General features: G+C 40.2%; 1 protein-coding gene across 1 annotated transcript in view; it reads left to right on the plus strand.

Annotated features, from left to right (window-relative positions):
* Positions 1-17,450, plus strand: part of Sqor (Sulfide quinone oxidoreductase) — a 17,699-nt gene continuing 249 nt past the window's right edge. The window contains exons 1-14 of the mRNA XM_034975051.2: positions 1-252; positions 1,370-1,475; positions 3,238-3,462; positions 4,177-4,377; positions 6,291-6,488; positions 7,454-7,655; positions 8,487-8,659; positions 8,736-8,746; positions 12,228-12,333; positions 12,861-13,085; positions 13,504-13,704; positions 14,148-14,330; positions 14,791-14,992; positions 16,410-16,582. Coding sequence (XP_034830942.1) covers positions 158-252; positions 1,370-1,475; positions 3,238-3,462; positions 4,177-4,377; positions 6,291-6,488; positions 7,454-7,655; positions 8,487-8,659; positions 8,736-8,746; positions 12,228-12,333; positions 12,861-13,085; positions 13,504-13,704; positions 14,148-14,330; positions 14,791-14,992; positions 16,410-16,582 — 2,301 coding nt within the window. The 5' untranslated portion in view covers positions 1-157. The remainder of the gene's footprint in view (positions 253-1,369; positions 1,476-3,237; positions 3,463-4,176; positions 4,378-6,290; positions 6,489-7,453; positions 7,656-8,486; positions 8,660-8,735; positions 8,747-12,227; positions 12,334-12,860; positions 13,086-13,503; positions 13,705-14,147; positions 14,331-14,790; positions 14,993-16,409; positions 16,583-17,450) is intronic.

A 17,450-nucleotide genomic window follows, 5' to 3' on the forward strand; every position in this document is an offset into this window, starting at 1 on the left:
TAACAGTTAACACTTGATTCAAATAAAAAATTTCATTATTTTCTTCATGATTTTCATTGCGTATTGCGTAGCGGGCGTAGCGCGTACGCGACGAGTGTGCTGTGTATTGTGTAATATTATATTTATATTTTGAATCGAACTAAACTTTTTGTGTAATATGAATAACATACTGTGTAAGCTTTCATCTATAAGTGCAACATCAGGAATAATTAGGACATTTTCTGTATCAGCTAATAATAATGCTAATTATTCGTAAGTTATTTTATCATTTGATATCCATTCTATCTATCCAGTACAACGATGTCCCAAGGGACATCAGATGGGCTTGGTTTCAATTTTTTCCTATAACATCAATCTTTAAAAACATGGTTCAAATTATAGTAGGTATATAACAGATAGGGAGATAGACACTTTCACATTAAAATAATATTATTATGGAATACTTTTGCTTTTTTCTATTTTATTCCTGCTAGTAAGTATTAAACTTTTTAAATCAATTAAACAAATGTTAAATTGTTTGATATTTGTACTTAAATAATATTAAGTATTTTTAAAAGTTGAAATGTTACAATTAAACTTAAAGTACTTATCTAATTACTGTACAAATCATGCCAAGCGTGGATTGGTGCCAAGAATACTGTCTACATTTCCGCACTGGACAGCCAGGCCTTTGCGCAATAAATGTGCTAGCCCTTCTGTCATCTAATGTGTCTATTACCCACAGTGAAATGTCTCGTAAATAAATGTCTCTCTCTCAAATATATTGGTCAATTTTCTCAAGTAAAGTCTTAATTATGAAGAGCTCCCTGGCGCAGTGGTAAGCGCGGTGATCTTATTAGTTGGAGGTCCTGGGTTCGATTCTTGGCAGGGATTTGGAATTTTATAATTTCTGGTCAGGTCTCTGTCTGGTCTGGTTTCGGCCATGGCTAGTTACCACCCTACCGGCAAAGCCGTGCCGCCAAGCGATTTAGCGTTCCGGTTCGATGCTGTGTAGAAACCAAAGGGGCATGGGTTTATTAAAAACTGTAATACCCCTTCCAGGTTAGCCCACTTCCATCTTAGACTGCATCGTCACCTACCACCAGGTGAGAATGCAGTCAAGGGCTAACTTGTAACTGAATAAAAAATAAATAAATAAAAACTAGCTGATGCCTGCAACTTCGTACGCTTACAGTTTTTAAAAATCCCATGGGAACTCTTTAATTTCCTGTGTTAAAAATTAGCCTATGCCAGGTCTTTAACTATACCCATGTAAAAAATCACCTAGATCCTCTGCTCCGTTGCGACGTGATTGAAGGATAAACCAACAAACAAACACACTTTCGCATTTATAGTATGGGCACTGATTGATTAATATCTGAAATTTCAGATGTAAGCTATTGGTGGTGGGCGGAGGATCGGGGGGGTGCTCCATGGCAGCCAAGTTTGCCAGGAAGCTGAAGAAAGACTCCGTCATTGTGCTAGAGCCAAGTTCAGTAAGTAGATTTCACTTTTATTTACTCAAACCTATTCTTATTATAGGGTCCCCAGAGTTTTGGAAATCTGAGAAGAAACAATGATTTACTTTTTAAAAGCTAACCTTATTAACACTGCATGTTTTTGTAGGATAAATCTTAATGAATATGTGATAATGTATACACTGAGGATTGTAACTTTTTTGAAGGTCTTTTTAGGGCATCATTCGTACCTCAAAAGGAAAAACGGAACCCTTATAGGATCACTTTGTATGTCTGTCTGTCTGTCTGTCAGGAAACCTCCAGTTAACTTAGCATCATGAAATTTTGCAGGTAGGTAGGTCTTAAAGCAGACATAAGGGGAAAAAAATTTGATAACTGTGAATTTAGGCCCACATCAAACAAAAAAAATTTAATTGAGTTCATGAACTAATAATAATTAGTATTTTCAATTTTAGAAGTGAAGTATTCAAGTAGGGTATCATATAAAAGGGCTTCACATGTGCATTCTAAACAGATTTTTATTTATTTTTATGCATCATAGTTTTTGAATTATCGTGCAGTGTCGAAAAAATACGACTGTAGTACTGAACCCTCGGTGCGCGAGCCTGACTCGCACTTGGCCGGTTTTTTGTTTACCGTTTTCTTTGTATCTGGGGGACATCCCTCACATAGCCACTCTTCAAATAGTAAAACAAGTATTTATTTAGTTAGAAATCTGTATAGTTGAGTGTACAATACTTACATCATTGAGCAAATATACCACCTAACTTAACTAATTGATAAATAGTAACTTGCTCTTGAGTTATTGCATGTAAGCTTTATAAATTACTAGCTGATGCCCGCTACTTTTTCCGCCCTTAAATCTCGTGAGAACTCTACGATTTTCCGGGATAAAAGTAGCCTATATGTCACTCTCCTGGTCTTTAACTATATCCATGCAAAAATACCCATGTGGACTACCATTTCAATCCCCTATTTTGTAGTTGAATTTTCTGAAATCCTTTCTTATCGAATGTATACGTCATAACAGCTATCTGCATGCCAACTTTAGCCTGATCCGTCCAGTAGTTAGAGCTGTGCATTGATAGATCAGTCAGTCAGCTTTTCCTTTTATATGTAGGGTCAGCAACAAAGCTACGTTTGCACCCGCCCATAGTCGCTTGTACTGGTGAGTGCAAACCTAGCTTTGTTGCTGACTGTATTATATATAGATAGATATAAGATAATGCAGTACCTTTAGTTATTAGTATCAAGTAGGTAACTATAGTAGGTAGGTACTAGGTAGGTATATTTGTAATCTGCAGTTTTATCAGCGCCGGGCGTAAATAACAACGATTTATTTACGATAGTTAAATCGCAAACGGTTGCTAACTTCATCGCATTGTTCGTGAGTCGCGAAGGTCACTTTAATTACCAGATAAATAATCTTGTTATCACTTATGTTACTAGTTACCTATATAAGCAACTAGCTTATGCTCGCGACTTCGTGCGCGTGGACAACACAAATTTCAAACCCCCTACTTCACCCCCTTAGCGGTAAAATTTTCCAAAAATCTTTTCTTAGCGGATACCTTATATGTCATAATAGCTATCTGCATGTCTTTCAGCCTGATCCGTCCAGTAGTTTGAGCTGTACGTTGATAGATCAGTCAGTCAGTCAGTCATTTTGTTTTATATATTTAGATTAAGATTATCATGCCTCCACCTAGTAGAGGGATAGCCCGTATTTGCTAAGTATGACTATTTACCTATTTTACCTAGTGTTAATATTTGTTATCAGGACCACTACTACCAACCTCTCTTCACGCTGGTCGGTGCGGGAGTGACGTCCCTCTCGGCCACTCGACGGCAAGCGCGATCCGTGCTCCCATCCGCGGCCAAGTGGCTCCAAGACTCGGCGCTTAGTATAGACCCTAAGAAGAACGTGCTTACTACTGCGAAAGGGGACACGATCAGTTATGAATACCTGGTCGTTGCTGTGGGATTGGTCAATGATTACGCTAAGGTTAGTCGCCTTTCTCTCGCACATAGCTCATGTGATGGAGATAGCAATACGGCAACGCGATCCGTGCTCGGCCAAGTGGCCCCAAGACTCAGCGCTTAGCATAGACGCTAAGAAGAACATGCTTATAACGCATAAAATTTAATAAGGGTTTGTAGTAGGGATCACCCTGTTTTAAGTTACAGAGCCGTAATTGAATACTTATACGCTATAGCACTATTGAACGTTTATGAATGATGTTTTTGAGAACTTTGCTCATAACAAGCTAGTAAAGCTTCTATAAACTTTTATGAATAAGGCGCCGTCCTATTGTCATCGCTCGTGCGATGATGCGTGCGTCCGACGAAAATGATCTCGCGTCCCGTGCGTTCAAACAAATTGTGTTCTACTGAATGTCCTATTGAAGATCATCGCACGATGAAATCGCATCGCATCATCGCACGAGCGATGACGATGACAATAGGACGGCGCCTAAGACTGAAATTGTTTTGTTGTTTTTGTTTTTTATAAAGAGAATATTAGCCATGTTCATCATGACAAATACTCTCCTTTCCCATCGTAAGCGTAAAGCTTACGACGACTAGCTTATGCTAGGACTAGGTACGACAATAGTGCAACGGGTTGGGTTTGATCCGGCGACCTTTCAGATTTCAGTCCCCTTCTTAACCGTTGAGCTATTGATGCTAATTCAATTTTCCTAACTGAACTTTTCTCCAGGTACCTGGTCTGACAGAATCACTGAAAGACAAGAATAGCGGCGTGTCGACGATATTCGCATCCGACTACTGCGAGAAGACGTGGAACGACATAAGGAACTTCAAAGGCGGCGATGCTATATTCACATATCCAGATACGCCTATCAAGTGTCCCGGGGCGCCGCAGAAGATTGCTTATATGGCTGATGCGTATTTCAATAAGGTAAGCTTATCAAAATTGCGTCAAGTCTTCAATTCGTCGATACTGCAAAGCCTAAAGACGAAAGTCTTTCATGAGTGTGTACTACCTGTGATGACGTATGGCGCTGAGACGTGGACACTGACACCTTGTCCACAAGTTCAAAGTCGCTCAGCGTGCTATGGAGTGGGCTGGGACAACCCTCTACCTCCCATGGCTCCACCTCTCGGTTATATGGACCGAATCGAGGGAGGGCGCCCGTTCGGTACTTGCATGGAGCGGGCTATGTTGATGTTGTATGTCTCTCCGAGGGACAAAATCTATAACGAGGAAATCCGTCGGAGAACCAAAGTGACTGACATGGCTCAACGAATTAGCCAGATGAAGTGTGCCAGTGGGCAGGCCACGTCTGCCGCAGAACCGATGGCCGCTGGGGCAGACGTGTTCTGGAGTGGAGACCGCGTATAGGCAAGCGCAGTGTCTGTGTGGGCGACCTCTAACTCGATGGACTGACGACCTTAAGAAGTAGCGTGCAGTATAGTGCATGGTACAATATTGTGCCACGTATTAAAGAAGGTTGAATTCCCGCGCATTGCTGGAGCGAGCTGCAGGTCAAATCCGCGCTCTTTAATCATAATTACATAATCATCGATATATACCTACTATTACTATAACAATCGAATTAAACAATACCAGTGAATATCTATCTCATAGGAAAAATACGCTTACGACCCATTACCATTATTAGCATTTGTTTTGAAAATTCTTTCATATAACAATTATAATAATATAACTGTTTCATTGTTTTTTAAACACCTATAGAACAAAAGCATTACGATTTTTTTTAAACGGGTTCACTACTGAGTATGGGCCGCCTCTCAGAGTGAGAATATTTTAGGCCATAGTCTGCCATGCTGGCCCACCTTTGAGAACATGGAGAACTCTCAGGCGTGCAGATTTCCTCACGATGTTATCCTTCACCGTTAAAGCAAGTGATATTTAATTGCTTAAAACTCACATAACAGACATAAAGTTAGAGCTGCGTGCCCAGGATCGAACTCCCGATCTCCCGATTATGAAACGAACGTTTTAACCACTAGGCTATCGCGGCTTATTTTTTAATTATCTACATGGTAATCTTATCGGGGATCGTTAACTATAGTTACTGCATCTGATAGCAAAAATACGCAATTAGATTGTTGATATCAGGAAGTCCGAAGTTCAATCATTTTCTTAGTTATGCGTTGATGGATTTTCAAAAACCACATGGTAGACTCACTTGACGATTCAAAAGCATTTTTCTATTTATATTTAAGCTTTTTAGGGTTCCATACCTCAAAAGGAAAAAAGAACCCTTTTAGGATCACTGGTGCTGGAATGGCGACCTCGCACCGGAAGACGCAGCTGAAAGACCCCCCACTAGGTGGACGGATGACATCAGACGAGTCGCAGGGAGCCGCTGAATTCAGGCGGCGCAAGACCGTGGCGTGTGGCAGTCCCTACAAGAGACCTATGTCTAGCAGTGGACTTCTATCGGTTGATGATGATGATAGGATCACTTTGTTGTCAGTCCGTCTGTCCGTCTGTCTGTCGTGTCTATCAAGAAAACCTATAGGCTACTTCCCATTGACCTAGAATCATGAAATTTGGTAGGTAGGTAAGTCTTATAGCACAATAGTAAAGGGAAAATCCGAAAACCGTGAATTTGTGGTTACTACATCACAAAATATGTTCACAAAAATATTAATTTACTAAATCACATAATATAGATGGCGCAGTCCGTCATTAACTTGCAGTATTCTACTTTAAAGTGTTAGACATACCTTGTACGATGGTATGGAACCCTTCTTGCGACGACTGGTTTTTTTTCACTAATGTTTTTTTCTTTTGCCATTTCATCTTACTATCTGTCTGCATTTAATTTTCTATCTTTCCAGTCAAACGTGCGATCAAAATCCAACATCACTTACAACACGTGCTTGCCCGTGATATTCGGCGTGAAGAAATACGCGGACGTACTCCTCAAAATAGCGGAACGGAAGAAAATTAAGCTCAACTACAAGACCGTGCTCAAGGAAGTAAGGCCTGACAAGAAGGAAGCTGTGTTCTTCACGGCTTGCGAAGATAAGGATAAGGTAATATATTGGTGGCGCGCTCTTGGAAAGGCCTATGTCCGGCAGTGGACGCAAACAGGCTGATGGATGGATGGATGGAATATATTGGTGCTATCCCATTCATAATGTTCGCTGTGTAAAAAGATAGCATTGTCTTCAAAATAGAGTAAGGTCGGACGAGAAGGAAGCTGTGTTCTTCATCGCCTGCGAGGATAAGGTAATACTGATGCTATCCCTTTCACATTGTTCCCTGAAGAAAAGGATGGATAACATCAAATTGCCGCAGCAGAAGATTGGGCTGAACTACAAGACCGTACTCAAGGAAGTACGGCCTGACAAGAAGGAAGCTGTGTTCTTCATAGCTTGCGAAGATGAAGAATAAGGTAATACTGGTGCTATCCCTTTCATAATGCTCCCCGCAGAAAAGAATACCAATATCAAGCAAGGTCAGACAAGAAGGAAACTGTGTTCTTCACTACCTACTAGGATAAGGTAACTGATACTTTAACACATTGCTTCTTGCTGAAAAGGATAGCATACCATCAACGTGGTCAAAAAAAAATCAAGCTCAACTAGAAGACCAAGACTATTCCTTGGGAAAAAAGATAGGCCCTGCCATTGCCACTTCAGCTTCACAACCCGTTGAGTTGTGGCAGTTACTATGAATCTCTTCATATCTAAATTGATCTCGAAGGGAAACTCCAACCATAACTCTTTCCATCGCCCGCTGAGTGACTCTACTTTTCTTATGAGGCCCACAGCAACTATGTCCCAGGTCCATACTCCATATGTCATCACTCGCAACACGCACTGTTCAAAGACTTTGGCTTTCCAACACAGGAATTTTTGAGTTTGAGAAATTGACGAGAAGACATCTCGAAGCTTCCCGAACGCTGCCCAGCCGAGTTTGATTTGGCAACACTACTATACTATTTACAGATTCAAACCCTCAAAAGAAGTTCAAATTCGTCTCCTGTATTTTGTAGGTAACAACCCAACGCTACGACATCCTACACGTGACTCCGCCAATGAAGACGCCCGACTTCCTGCAACAGAGCAGAGAGCTGGTGGACGAGACGGGGTATTTGACAGTCGACAAATACACTCTGCAGCACACCAAGTACCCCAATATATACGGCATTGGAGACTGTACGAACACGCCCAACAGCAAGACTGCCGCTGCTATTGGTAAGTTGATATAACCTACACGTGACTCCGCCAATGAAGACTCCCGACTTCATGCAACAGAGCAGAGAGCTGGTGGACGAGACGGGGTATTTGACCGTCGACAAATACACTCTGCAGCACACCAAGTACCCCAATATATACGGCATCGGAGACTGTACGAACACGCCCAACAGCAAGACTGCCGCAGCTATTGGTAAGTTGACATAACCTACACGTGACTCCGCCAATGAAGACGCCCGACTTCCTGCAACAGAGCAGAGAGCTGGTGGACGAGACGGGGTATTTGACCGTCGACAAATACACTCTGCAGCACACCAAGTACCCCAATATATACGGCATCGGAGACTGTACGAACACGCCCAACAGCAAGACTGCCGCTGCTATTGGTAAGCTGACAATTTTTCAAATCGCTAACATTATTTTATTACAGTACATACTAGGGTTGTTGCGGATGCCAATATTTTGACATCCGCGGATGCAGATTATTAGAAGTTCACATCCGCGGATGCGGATGCGGATGTCTGAATTAATCCGAATGTTACGCATTTGCGGATGCGGGTGCGAATATCCGTAACACCCCTGTTGGGTACCATTGTACAATTTTTGATTGGTCAGTTAGCGAACGACTCAACTAGCGCGAAGCACGCGCCACTCTGGCCCCGCCCACTTTCTTTGCTGGTCGTTACTTGTTGTAAATATAAATCCGCATCCAGAAAAGCTCCGCATTAATTGACGCGGATGTCTAAATTGATGCGGATGTTCCGCATTTGAAAAGCTAGCATATAGACACACTTTTGCATTTGTAATAATATTATAGTATGGATTTTACAGCGAAACAAGGCTACGTGCTAGAACAAAACCTCCTAAATACAATGAAGAAGGACAATCCGAAGGAAAAGTACGACGGCTACGGCGCATGCCCGCTCGTGACGTCATACAACACGTGCGTGATGGCAGAGTTCATATACGACGGCGTGCCCAGGGAAACCTTGCCTATCAACCAGGTAATAGAGTTCAAATTGCTTTGCAGGTTCATCATCATGTGCTATGAGACCTAGCTACCAAATTTCATGATTCTAGATCAACGGGAAGTACCCTATCCTATAGGTTTCTTGACAGACAGACAGACAGACAACGAAGTGATCCTATAAGGTTTCCGTTTTTCCTTTTGAGGTACGGAACCCTAAAAATTGTTATATATTAAAATCTGACCATATAGCTATCGATTCCAAATTCTATGGGGATAATAATCGATAATCGAATATGTGCATTAACGATTATACACTACGTCATCCCTACCTGTGAGATGTCAAAATCACCATCCTATATTAGACAAGGTACAGTGCGACAAGGCTCTCTTGGCACTTGAATGACATTGACAGCGGAACGAAGGGGACACTTGACGGCAACGCTAGTTCCTATTTTCGCCACGCGCCAAGATAGCCTTGTCGCACTGTATAGACAGCTTTAAGGACCAAGACACGGGTCTGCCCGCGAAATTCAAATTTAATTTGGTTTTTCACAATTTGTAAACTAATGCGACAAAGTAGACTTATGGCATTCAAATTGAGCCCCTAGCAGGAAAGTGTCCAGTTTAAGAAATTAGTCAAAATAATGACTAATTTGTGAGTAGCTCAAGTCAAACTCATTATTTTGACTGATTTCTTAAACTGGACACTTTCAGTAAAGATTTTTATGTAAGCCTGTGAAGATGATACTGCTAGGGGCTCAATTTGAATGCCATAAGCCTACTTTGTCGTATTAGTTTACAAATTGCGAAAAACCAAATTAAATTTGAATTTCGCGGGCAGACAATTGTCTTTCACCTTAACTAAAGTAGAAAAATTTCGCAGGCGCGCGAGAGCGTGATGGCGTATTACATGAAGAGACACCTGTTCCCGTTCTTATACTGGAACTTTATGGTGAAGGGATACTACAACGGCCCCGAGTTCGTGAGGAAAATCGTCAACCCTTTTGCCAAATAATTATAGACTCTGTTGTCATGTAATAAAGACTAATATAGATTGTATGCATAATGTGATATAACAAGAAGGGCATGTTTTCGTTCATATACTGGAACTTTATGGTGAAATGATATTACAAAGACCCTGAGTTCGTGAGAAAAGTTATGTACCCTGTTGTCAAATAATAATAATAATAATATTTTATTTTTTTATCAATATTTAGACTCTAATGACATGTAATAAAGATTAATTTAGATTGTATCTAGAGTTTAACTCTATAGGTACTTGTGATGAATATTGTAAAATAACAAGAGATTTTATGAGATTTATTTAGATTTGTAGATAAAATAAACGAATAAAGTGTCGAATCCTTTTGAAACGCTTTATTAAATTTATGACAGAGTTACATAATTGTAAAGTTTTGTTATTTATTTCTAATCACGAGGCTGTAAGACATTGAGTTTTGATAGATGACGGACTACTCAAATTACACTATTTGAAAAAAACATTGATAAAAAATTATACCAATTAATGGTGGTAAGCTAAAAAGTTATTTTTTTTTGATATTTTGTTGTCTGTTGATACTTAAAAGATTCCGTTTACATTTTTAGATAAGTAATTAAATTGTGATTTAATTTACGTGAAGTTTTGGAAAAAATTGTTTTTTTGTTGTAAAAAAATGAGAATTATATTTTTTGGTATTTAGATATAATTAATGTTGTTGTATATGTACATAATAACTGAATATTTTTATCAAAGCTATAAATGTCCAGATCAAAGCTCAGATCAGAGCAAAGCTCATACAATTTTATTTTAAAACAGTTGCGCAACACACAAGGGCTTCCGTACCATCGCGACAATCAATAAACACTATGTACATACCTACTTTTTCATTTATTTTAATTATCATGGCGGCCATTTTTATTTTTTACTAGGTGATGCCCGCGACTAAGTCCACGTGATTCGGATATATAAAAATCCCGTGGGAACTCTTTGATTTTCCGGGATAAAAAGTAGCCTATGTCCTTCCCCGGGATGCAGGCTATATCTGTACCAAATTTCGTCAAAATCGGTCGAACGGATGGGCCGTGAAAGGCTAGCAGACAGACACACTTTTGCATTTATAATATTAGTATGGAAGTATGGATTATTTTTTGTTATAGAGACAATAGAAATACACACTGAAAATTTCAACCCTCCCGAGATACAGCCCGCTGACAGACAGACGGACGGGCGGACAGCGAAGGCTTAGTAACAGGGTTCCGCTGGCACCCTTCCGATACGGAACCCTAAAAATGAAGAGAAAATCGTACGTTTGTGTACGCATAGCGAGAAACAATACAGACTACAGTAGCCGGTAGAAAGAGATTTTGGCGTCGTAGAGCGTTGTCTCTGTCACTCATACCTATTATCTATGCGATTTTTTGTCGGTCTCAACGGCAGAGACAACGCTCTACGAAACCGCTATCTCTTTCTAAAGGTCGATGTACAGTACGCGGCAGAAAATAATGTACATCGACCTTTAATCAAATCAAATCAAATCGAATCGAAAGAGATAGCGGTTTTGCAGAGCATTGTCTCTGTCGTTGAGACCGACAAAACGTCAGATAAGTATGAGTGACAGAGACAACGCTTTACAAAGCCGAAATCTTACTCTAAAAGTCGATGTACAATATTTTTCGCCGGCTACTGTACAATATTTACTGCCGGATACTGTACATAGATATAAGTCCCGCAAAATGCTAATACGCGTGGCTGCCATTTTAGTGACGTCAGCACTAGACTGAAGTTTCGAGCTGATGGTATATTTTTATTTCGGCTGACGTCAAAATAAAGTTATTGCGATGTTAATGAGATATGGTTCCAGCGTAATAGCAAATTTGCTGGACTTACCTATATTGCCATTGTGTGATTGTGCACCTTTTGACACCTACGAGCGTGTTTCAAAAAATACCGGTTCGTTACCAAGGTTGATTTTTATGTAAAACGAGTAATAAATGATTTATTTACATGGGATGACATAGTTTTATTGATCAGGTACCTTAAGACACAAAACAAGTTGGTCATGTATTTTGCCAAACTCAACAATAAAATTAATAATAATGAAATAGCCTCAATATTTGGTTTCTAACACGATAATTTTGGGGTTTGGGTTTTCGTCAAATGGGTACATTTTGTAAATCGTTCAATGTTTGTAAACGTAATGCTTTGAAGCTAAATTGTGGATTGGACACGAATAAAAATGAATTCAGGTAAACCCATTTCTGGTTTTGTTTCGATTTTTTTACTATTTGCTAATGGATTTTTGTTATTTTTTTTAAAGAATCTGGTGATATTTTTGTTTTTACAGCTGCGTAGGTGTATGCTCTACGCATCCGCAGCTATTTTAAATTGTCGCATGTTGACAAAAAACTCAAATTAATCGAAATCTTTGTACGTTCCGAGAGGCGTAGGTAATTTACAAATTGTTCATGTCAAGTTGTAGAGCTTCCGAGGGGGTCAAGGAAGTAGATTTGTTTTGCTTGATCAAGCTGATTGACGTGAGCTTATTTATATAGCGTAAGATATATTATTATGTGTATCTACTAAAAATGTAATATTATTTTAGATGTAAACTGCTAGTAGTGGGAGCCGGCTCGGGAGGTTGTAGCATCGCTTGGCGGTTTTCTAAGAAGTTTGCCAAAAATGACATAATCGTGGTAGAACCAAATAAGGTAAATATACGGCAGAGCCGTCTTTAACCTATTGGAGGCCCTGGGCACATTAGAATAACGGGGCCCCTATGATCTTGGCAGAGTAGGTAAAACGAAGAAGGCTCGGATATAAGTCAGTCGTGACTGGTCAACAATCTCTATGGTCCTATGTTTAAGAGGGCCTTTTTGACCTTTGATAATATAAAATAAATATCAAATAGGTTTTTCGGTAATAAAATATCGGTCGGTCGTTTATAGTTTGGTGATTTGGTGGCAGCGACTAGTGGGCCCCTTATCGATCGTGGGCTATGGGCACGTGCCCAGAGTGCCCAGTGGGAAAGAGCGCCCTGAATATACCACAGTAAAATAGTTCTAACGACTTCTTTTGATTAAAAAAATCATATATAGTCAAAGACCTGGAGAGTAACATAGGCTTACTTTTATCCCGGAAAACCAAAGAGTTCCCACGGGATTGTTGAAAACCTAATCCACGTGGACGAAGTCGCGGGCATCAGCTAGTGTTAAACAAAGTTAAATACTTTTTACAGAATCATTACTACCAGCCGCTTTTTACACTAGTAGGAGCGGGAGCAAAGAAGTTTTCGCAAAGCCATAGACCGCTCAAGTCCATATTACCGAGAAATGTGCTATGGTTGCAAGACAAGGTCGACGACTTCGATCCTTGCAACAACTTGCTGTACACAGGCTGTGGATATAAGCTGAGATATGATTTTATGGTGATCGCTGTTGGACTGAAGAATGACTATGATCAGGTTAGTCTGGCGCTCGATTGCCGCTACAATGTCACGATCGCAATCACCTCCTGATTGGTTGATACTCGCTCATTATTGGCTACAATGTATTGTATGATATCGGCTTAACTTATCGGAAATTATACTTACCTTTAGATTTTTCTTGATCACTAAGTACCCATATTATAAATGCAAAAGTGTGTCTGTTTGTTGCTTTGTTGGTTTACTGGTTTGTCCTTCAATCACGTCACAACGGAGCAACAGATCGACGTGATTTTTTGCATGGGTATTGGGTATAGTTAAACCCTGGAGAGTGACATATGCTGCTTTTTATCCCGGAAAAATAAAGAGTTCCCACGGGATTTTAAAAACCTAAATCTACGGTAAGTCGCGGGCATCCCGCATCAGCTTGTTAAGCGATATTTTTCTTTAAATCCAGATTCTCGGTCTAAAGGAGGCCCTCAACAACCCGTTAGCCCCCGTGTCAACAATATACTCGGCAGAACACTGCCAAAAGTGCTGGTGCTGTGTGCAGAACTTCAGAGGCGGACTGGGGATATTCACGTTCCCAAAGAAATCAGGGAAATGCTCCGGCGCCGCGCAGAAGATTATGTACCTGGCTCATGATTATTGGAAAAAGGTACTTTTTTCTCTTATGGAGGGTATAACTAACAACGCCATTAAGTACCATATGGATAGGACCTACCTACTTGGACGCTCGTAAGTAAGAAACGTTCTATGTATTAGGTTTTCGCTTAAACTCGAACTTTCTGACGAGTTCCAGTTCTCTGCTCCAACGCTCTGCTTATATTCATCATCATGAAATCTACCAATCGCTGACTCCTCACTACTAAGCACGGGTCTCCTCTCAGAAGGAGAAGAGTTTGGCCATAGTCCACTACGCTGGCCAAGTGCGGATTGGCAGAGTTCACACACCTTTGGGAACATTACGAAGAAGTCACAGGCATGTAAAGTTTCTTCACGATGTTTTTCTTCCACCGTTAAAGCAAGTGATGATAAATCGAGGCGGTTATTTGTCCACCAGTCATCGTTCGTAAAGTTCTTCAGAAACTTCTATTTCAGAAAAAGCTCCACAATTCCACAAACATAACATATAACACAGCAAAAGATGTGTTATTCGAAGTGCCGAAATACGTCACGCCTTTGACTAAAGTTGCCTGGACTAAAGATATTGCAGTGAACTACAAACTTGATCTAATAGAGGTTATGCCGAAAAGGGCGATATTTCTCGATTGTAATGAACAGGTTAGTAATTCTTTGAAGCACGTTTATTCGCTAAGATCCAATTTTTATTGAAAGTTAAATTAGTTTTGGTGTTCTTAAAAATGTTAAGGAGCTCGGAATTATAAAGAGAACTTTAAGCACTGCTTTACTCCTCAGGTACAGGTCAGATAGTGTTTTGGACTAGAAACAGCTTCAACAATTTCAGCAAAATCTGCTTTAAAATGATATTATACAAAACTACAGATGTAGAACTCTTCTCAAAACCAAGATAATTATTTCGTGATTAAGCGTCTGTAAAAAAGGGTTAAATAATAATAAATAAGTACCTACTTATATTTGACGGGCAAAGTTTTTAAACACTAGATTAGTCGATTCTTAGATTAAGGAATATTTAATCTAAGAATCATTTGATATTTATTATGCAAATAGGGTTTTTCTTGGAATATTTACCAAATAGGGTTTCAGCATATTTTTTTTCTAGACGATAACCCTCCCATACAACTTTCTCCACGTGACTCCGCCCATGTCACCACCCGTTTGCCTCACAAAATGCGAAGAGCTGACAAATGAAGAAGGGTATTTGGACGTGGATCGGTACACCCTGCAACACAGGCGGTATTGCAACATCTACGGCGTCGGAGACTGTACCAGCACGCCCAATAGCAAGACTGCGGCTGCCGTTGGTAAATACTTACCTATATACCTATACTCTCTCCACGGATATAGCGCTGTCTCTGTTACGTAATCCCATACAAATGACAGAGACCTAAATCTCAGTGGGCGTTAACCATTTAGAGACACCGACCAATAACGAACGAAACTATGTTTCCAAATTGAATTTCGAATGTTTATTTATTTTATTTTATTTATTGACACTTTATTGCACACAACACAAAGTAAACATTGAAAAAACACAATACAGGATCTTATTCTAATAGATGTAGCATGCAAAGGCGGCCTTATCGCTAAAGCGATCTCTTCCAGGCAACCTTTGACGAAAGGAATCACGAAAGCACGGGTTGGTGCGGCAGCCGAAAATGGCCCTAGTTATTATTATAAATTAGACTACATACACAGTACATTCAAATAATACACAAATAAATATAATTATATATACCCATATACATATCTCTATAATATACTACATAATTCTGTTTACATAGATAAATAATAGTTCTTCAAACGATTTTTGAAGGTGTTTAAGGATTTCGCCTGACGTATTTCAGCTGGGAGAGAATTCCAGAGCTTGACACTGTTAGTGGTGAAAGAGTTACCATAGTATACCGTGCGGCTGTGTGGAGTCATAAGCTTATTGTCGGTGCTGGAGCGGAGGGAGAACTGATGGTTCTCACCAAGATAGGAAAACCGTTCTTTTAAGTATGATGGTGTTTGAGGGTAGTACAGAATACGATATAGGAGCGACAAAGCGTGCATCTCCCTCCGCCGAGATACTGGCAGCCACTTTAGTTTAGCACGGAACTCTGATACATGATCATATTTTCGTAGGCCGAAGATGAAGCGAATACACATGTTTTGTAGTCTTTCCAGCTTGTTTAAAAGTTCGTTGTTAAATGTTCTTATGAAAACATTTTCGAATGTTTATGAAAACATGTTTATGTTGGTTGGTGTCTCTCAAAATAGTTAACATCCACTAAGATTTTGGTCTCTGTCATTTGTATGGGATTACGGAACAGAGAGAGCGCTATACTTACTTCATTCCATGCATAGAGTATAGGTATTCCTTGAGAAATGTTTTAAAAATTAAAAAAATTAAAGAAAACCAAAGCCACGTATTTGCTTTTGCTAGTAGATATTATTGCGATCATTGCAATTGTTGTTTTCATCTGAATTTATTGTATTTCTATTATTACTGCTGGTAATGTTCTCTGACGTCCTAGGGGTAGGGGCTTTTGAGGAGAAATGTCTAGGGACATAAGGAACATAATGTGCCAAAAATCAAAACTGCGTTATTTATTTCGGGGTTTCATTCAAATTTTGCATAAATCGCCCTGGGCTATAAATATTATAAGAGTGCCAGCCAATTTAATATTAGTTAATATCCTGTGTAGATGCCAATTTTTGCTCGCATATTTTTCACAGCCAAGCAAACCTACGTGGTAGAGCAGAACTTGTGGCGTTCGATGTACGGCAAAGAGCCCATCGCGAAGTACGACGGCTACAGCGCCTGTCCCATACTCACGTCCTTTAAGCGTGGCATACTTGCAGAGTTCGTGTACGACAAGAAACCTTGCGAGACCTTCGCCTGGAATCAGGTAACATACCTCTTTTTTTCCTAGGAGGAGGAAAAATCCCTAACGGACTCCTCCGACTCGCACAGACTAAAAGAACCTCCCCCTCTGCGAGATCAGCACGGAACCATATTACATTACTTCGTGCTGACCCTCTGGTTGCTCTCTCTTATTTTTTTCTTGTTTTTCTCTATTCTCCCTTTTCATCATTATGGGCCTAAGCATCTGACCGTATCTGTGCCTCTCATCCTCGCTTGACGCCATACGGGCTACCAAATTTTGGGCGTCCACACTGTAACATACCTGACTACACCATACAAAACTTAATAGTAACATAGTATATAGAGAATCTCGTGGTAAACTCGTGGCGACCGCGACGTCCGTTCAACATGCGGCCATAACTAAGTACAGTAGCAGGCAGGAAATATTGTACATTGACATTTAGAAAGAGCGTTGTCTCTGTCACTCATACCTAGCTATGTGACGTTTTATCGGTCTCAACGACAGAGACAACGCTTTACGAAACCGCTATCTCTTTCGAAAGGTCGATGTACAACATTTCCTGCCAGGTACTGTCGGTGTTACACAAGGAGACGAGAGTTACGAGACTCGAGAGTGCCGCCGTAGGTAATTGACTCCAATTCTGGCGGATAGATAGCTTGCGTTTTGAAGACTAACAGAATAATCTTTTTTAGCCCAGAAAATCAAAGAGTTTGTGGGAACTCTTTGATTTTCTAAAAAAACGAGTACCGAACAGCCTAATGTACAGTGCGACAAGGCTCTCTTGGCACTTGAATGACATTGACAGGGGGGCGCTGTTGGAGAACAAAGGCTTAGAATATTCAAACAAGAACAAAAGATTGATTGTGAGTGTCCCCACTTAACGGCAACG

Source organism: Maniola hyperantus, chromosome 13 (assembly GCF_902806685.2).
Source record: "Maniola hyperantus chromosome 13, iAphHyp1.2, whole genome shotgun sequence".
NCBI lineage: Eukaryota > Metazoa > Arthropoda > Insecta > Lepidoptera > Nymphalidae > Maniola > Maniola hyperantus.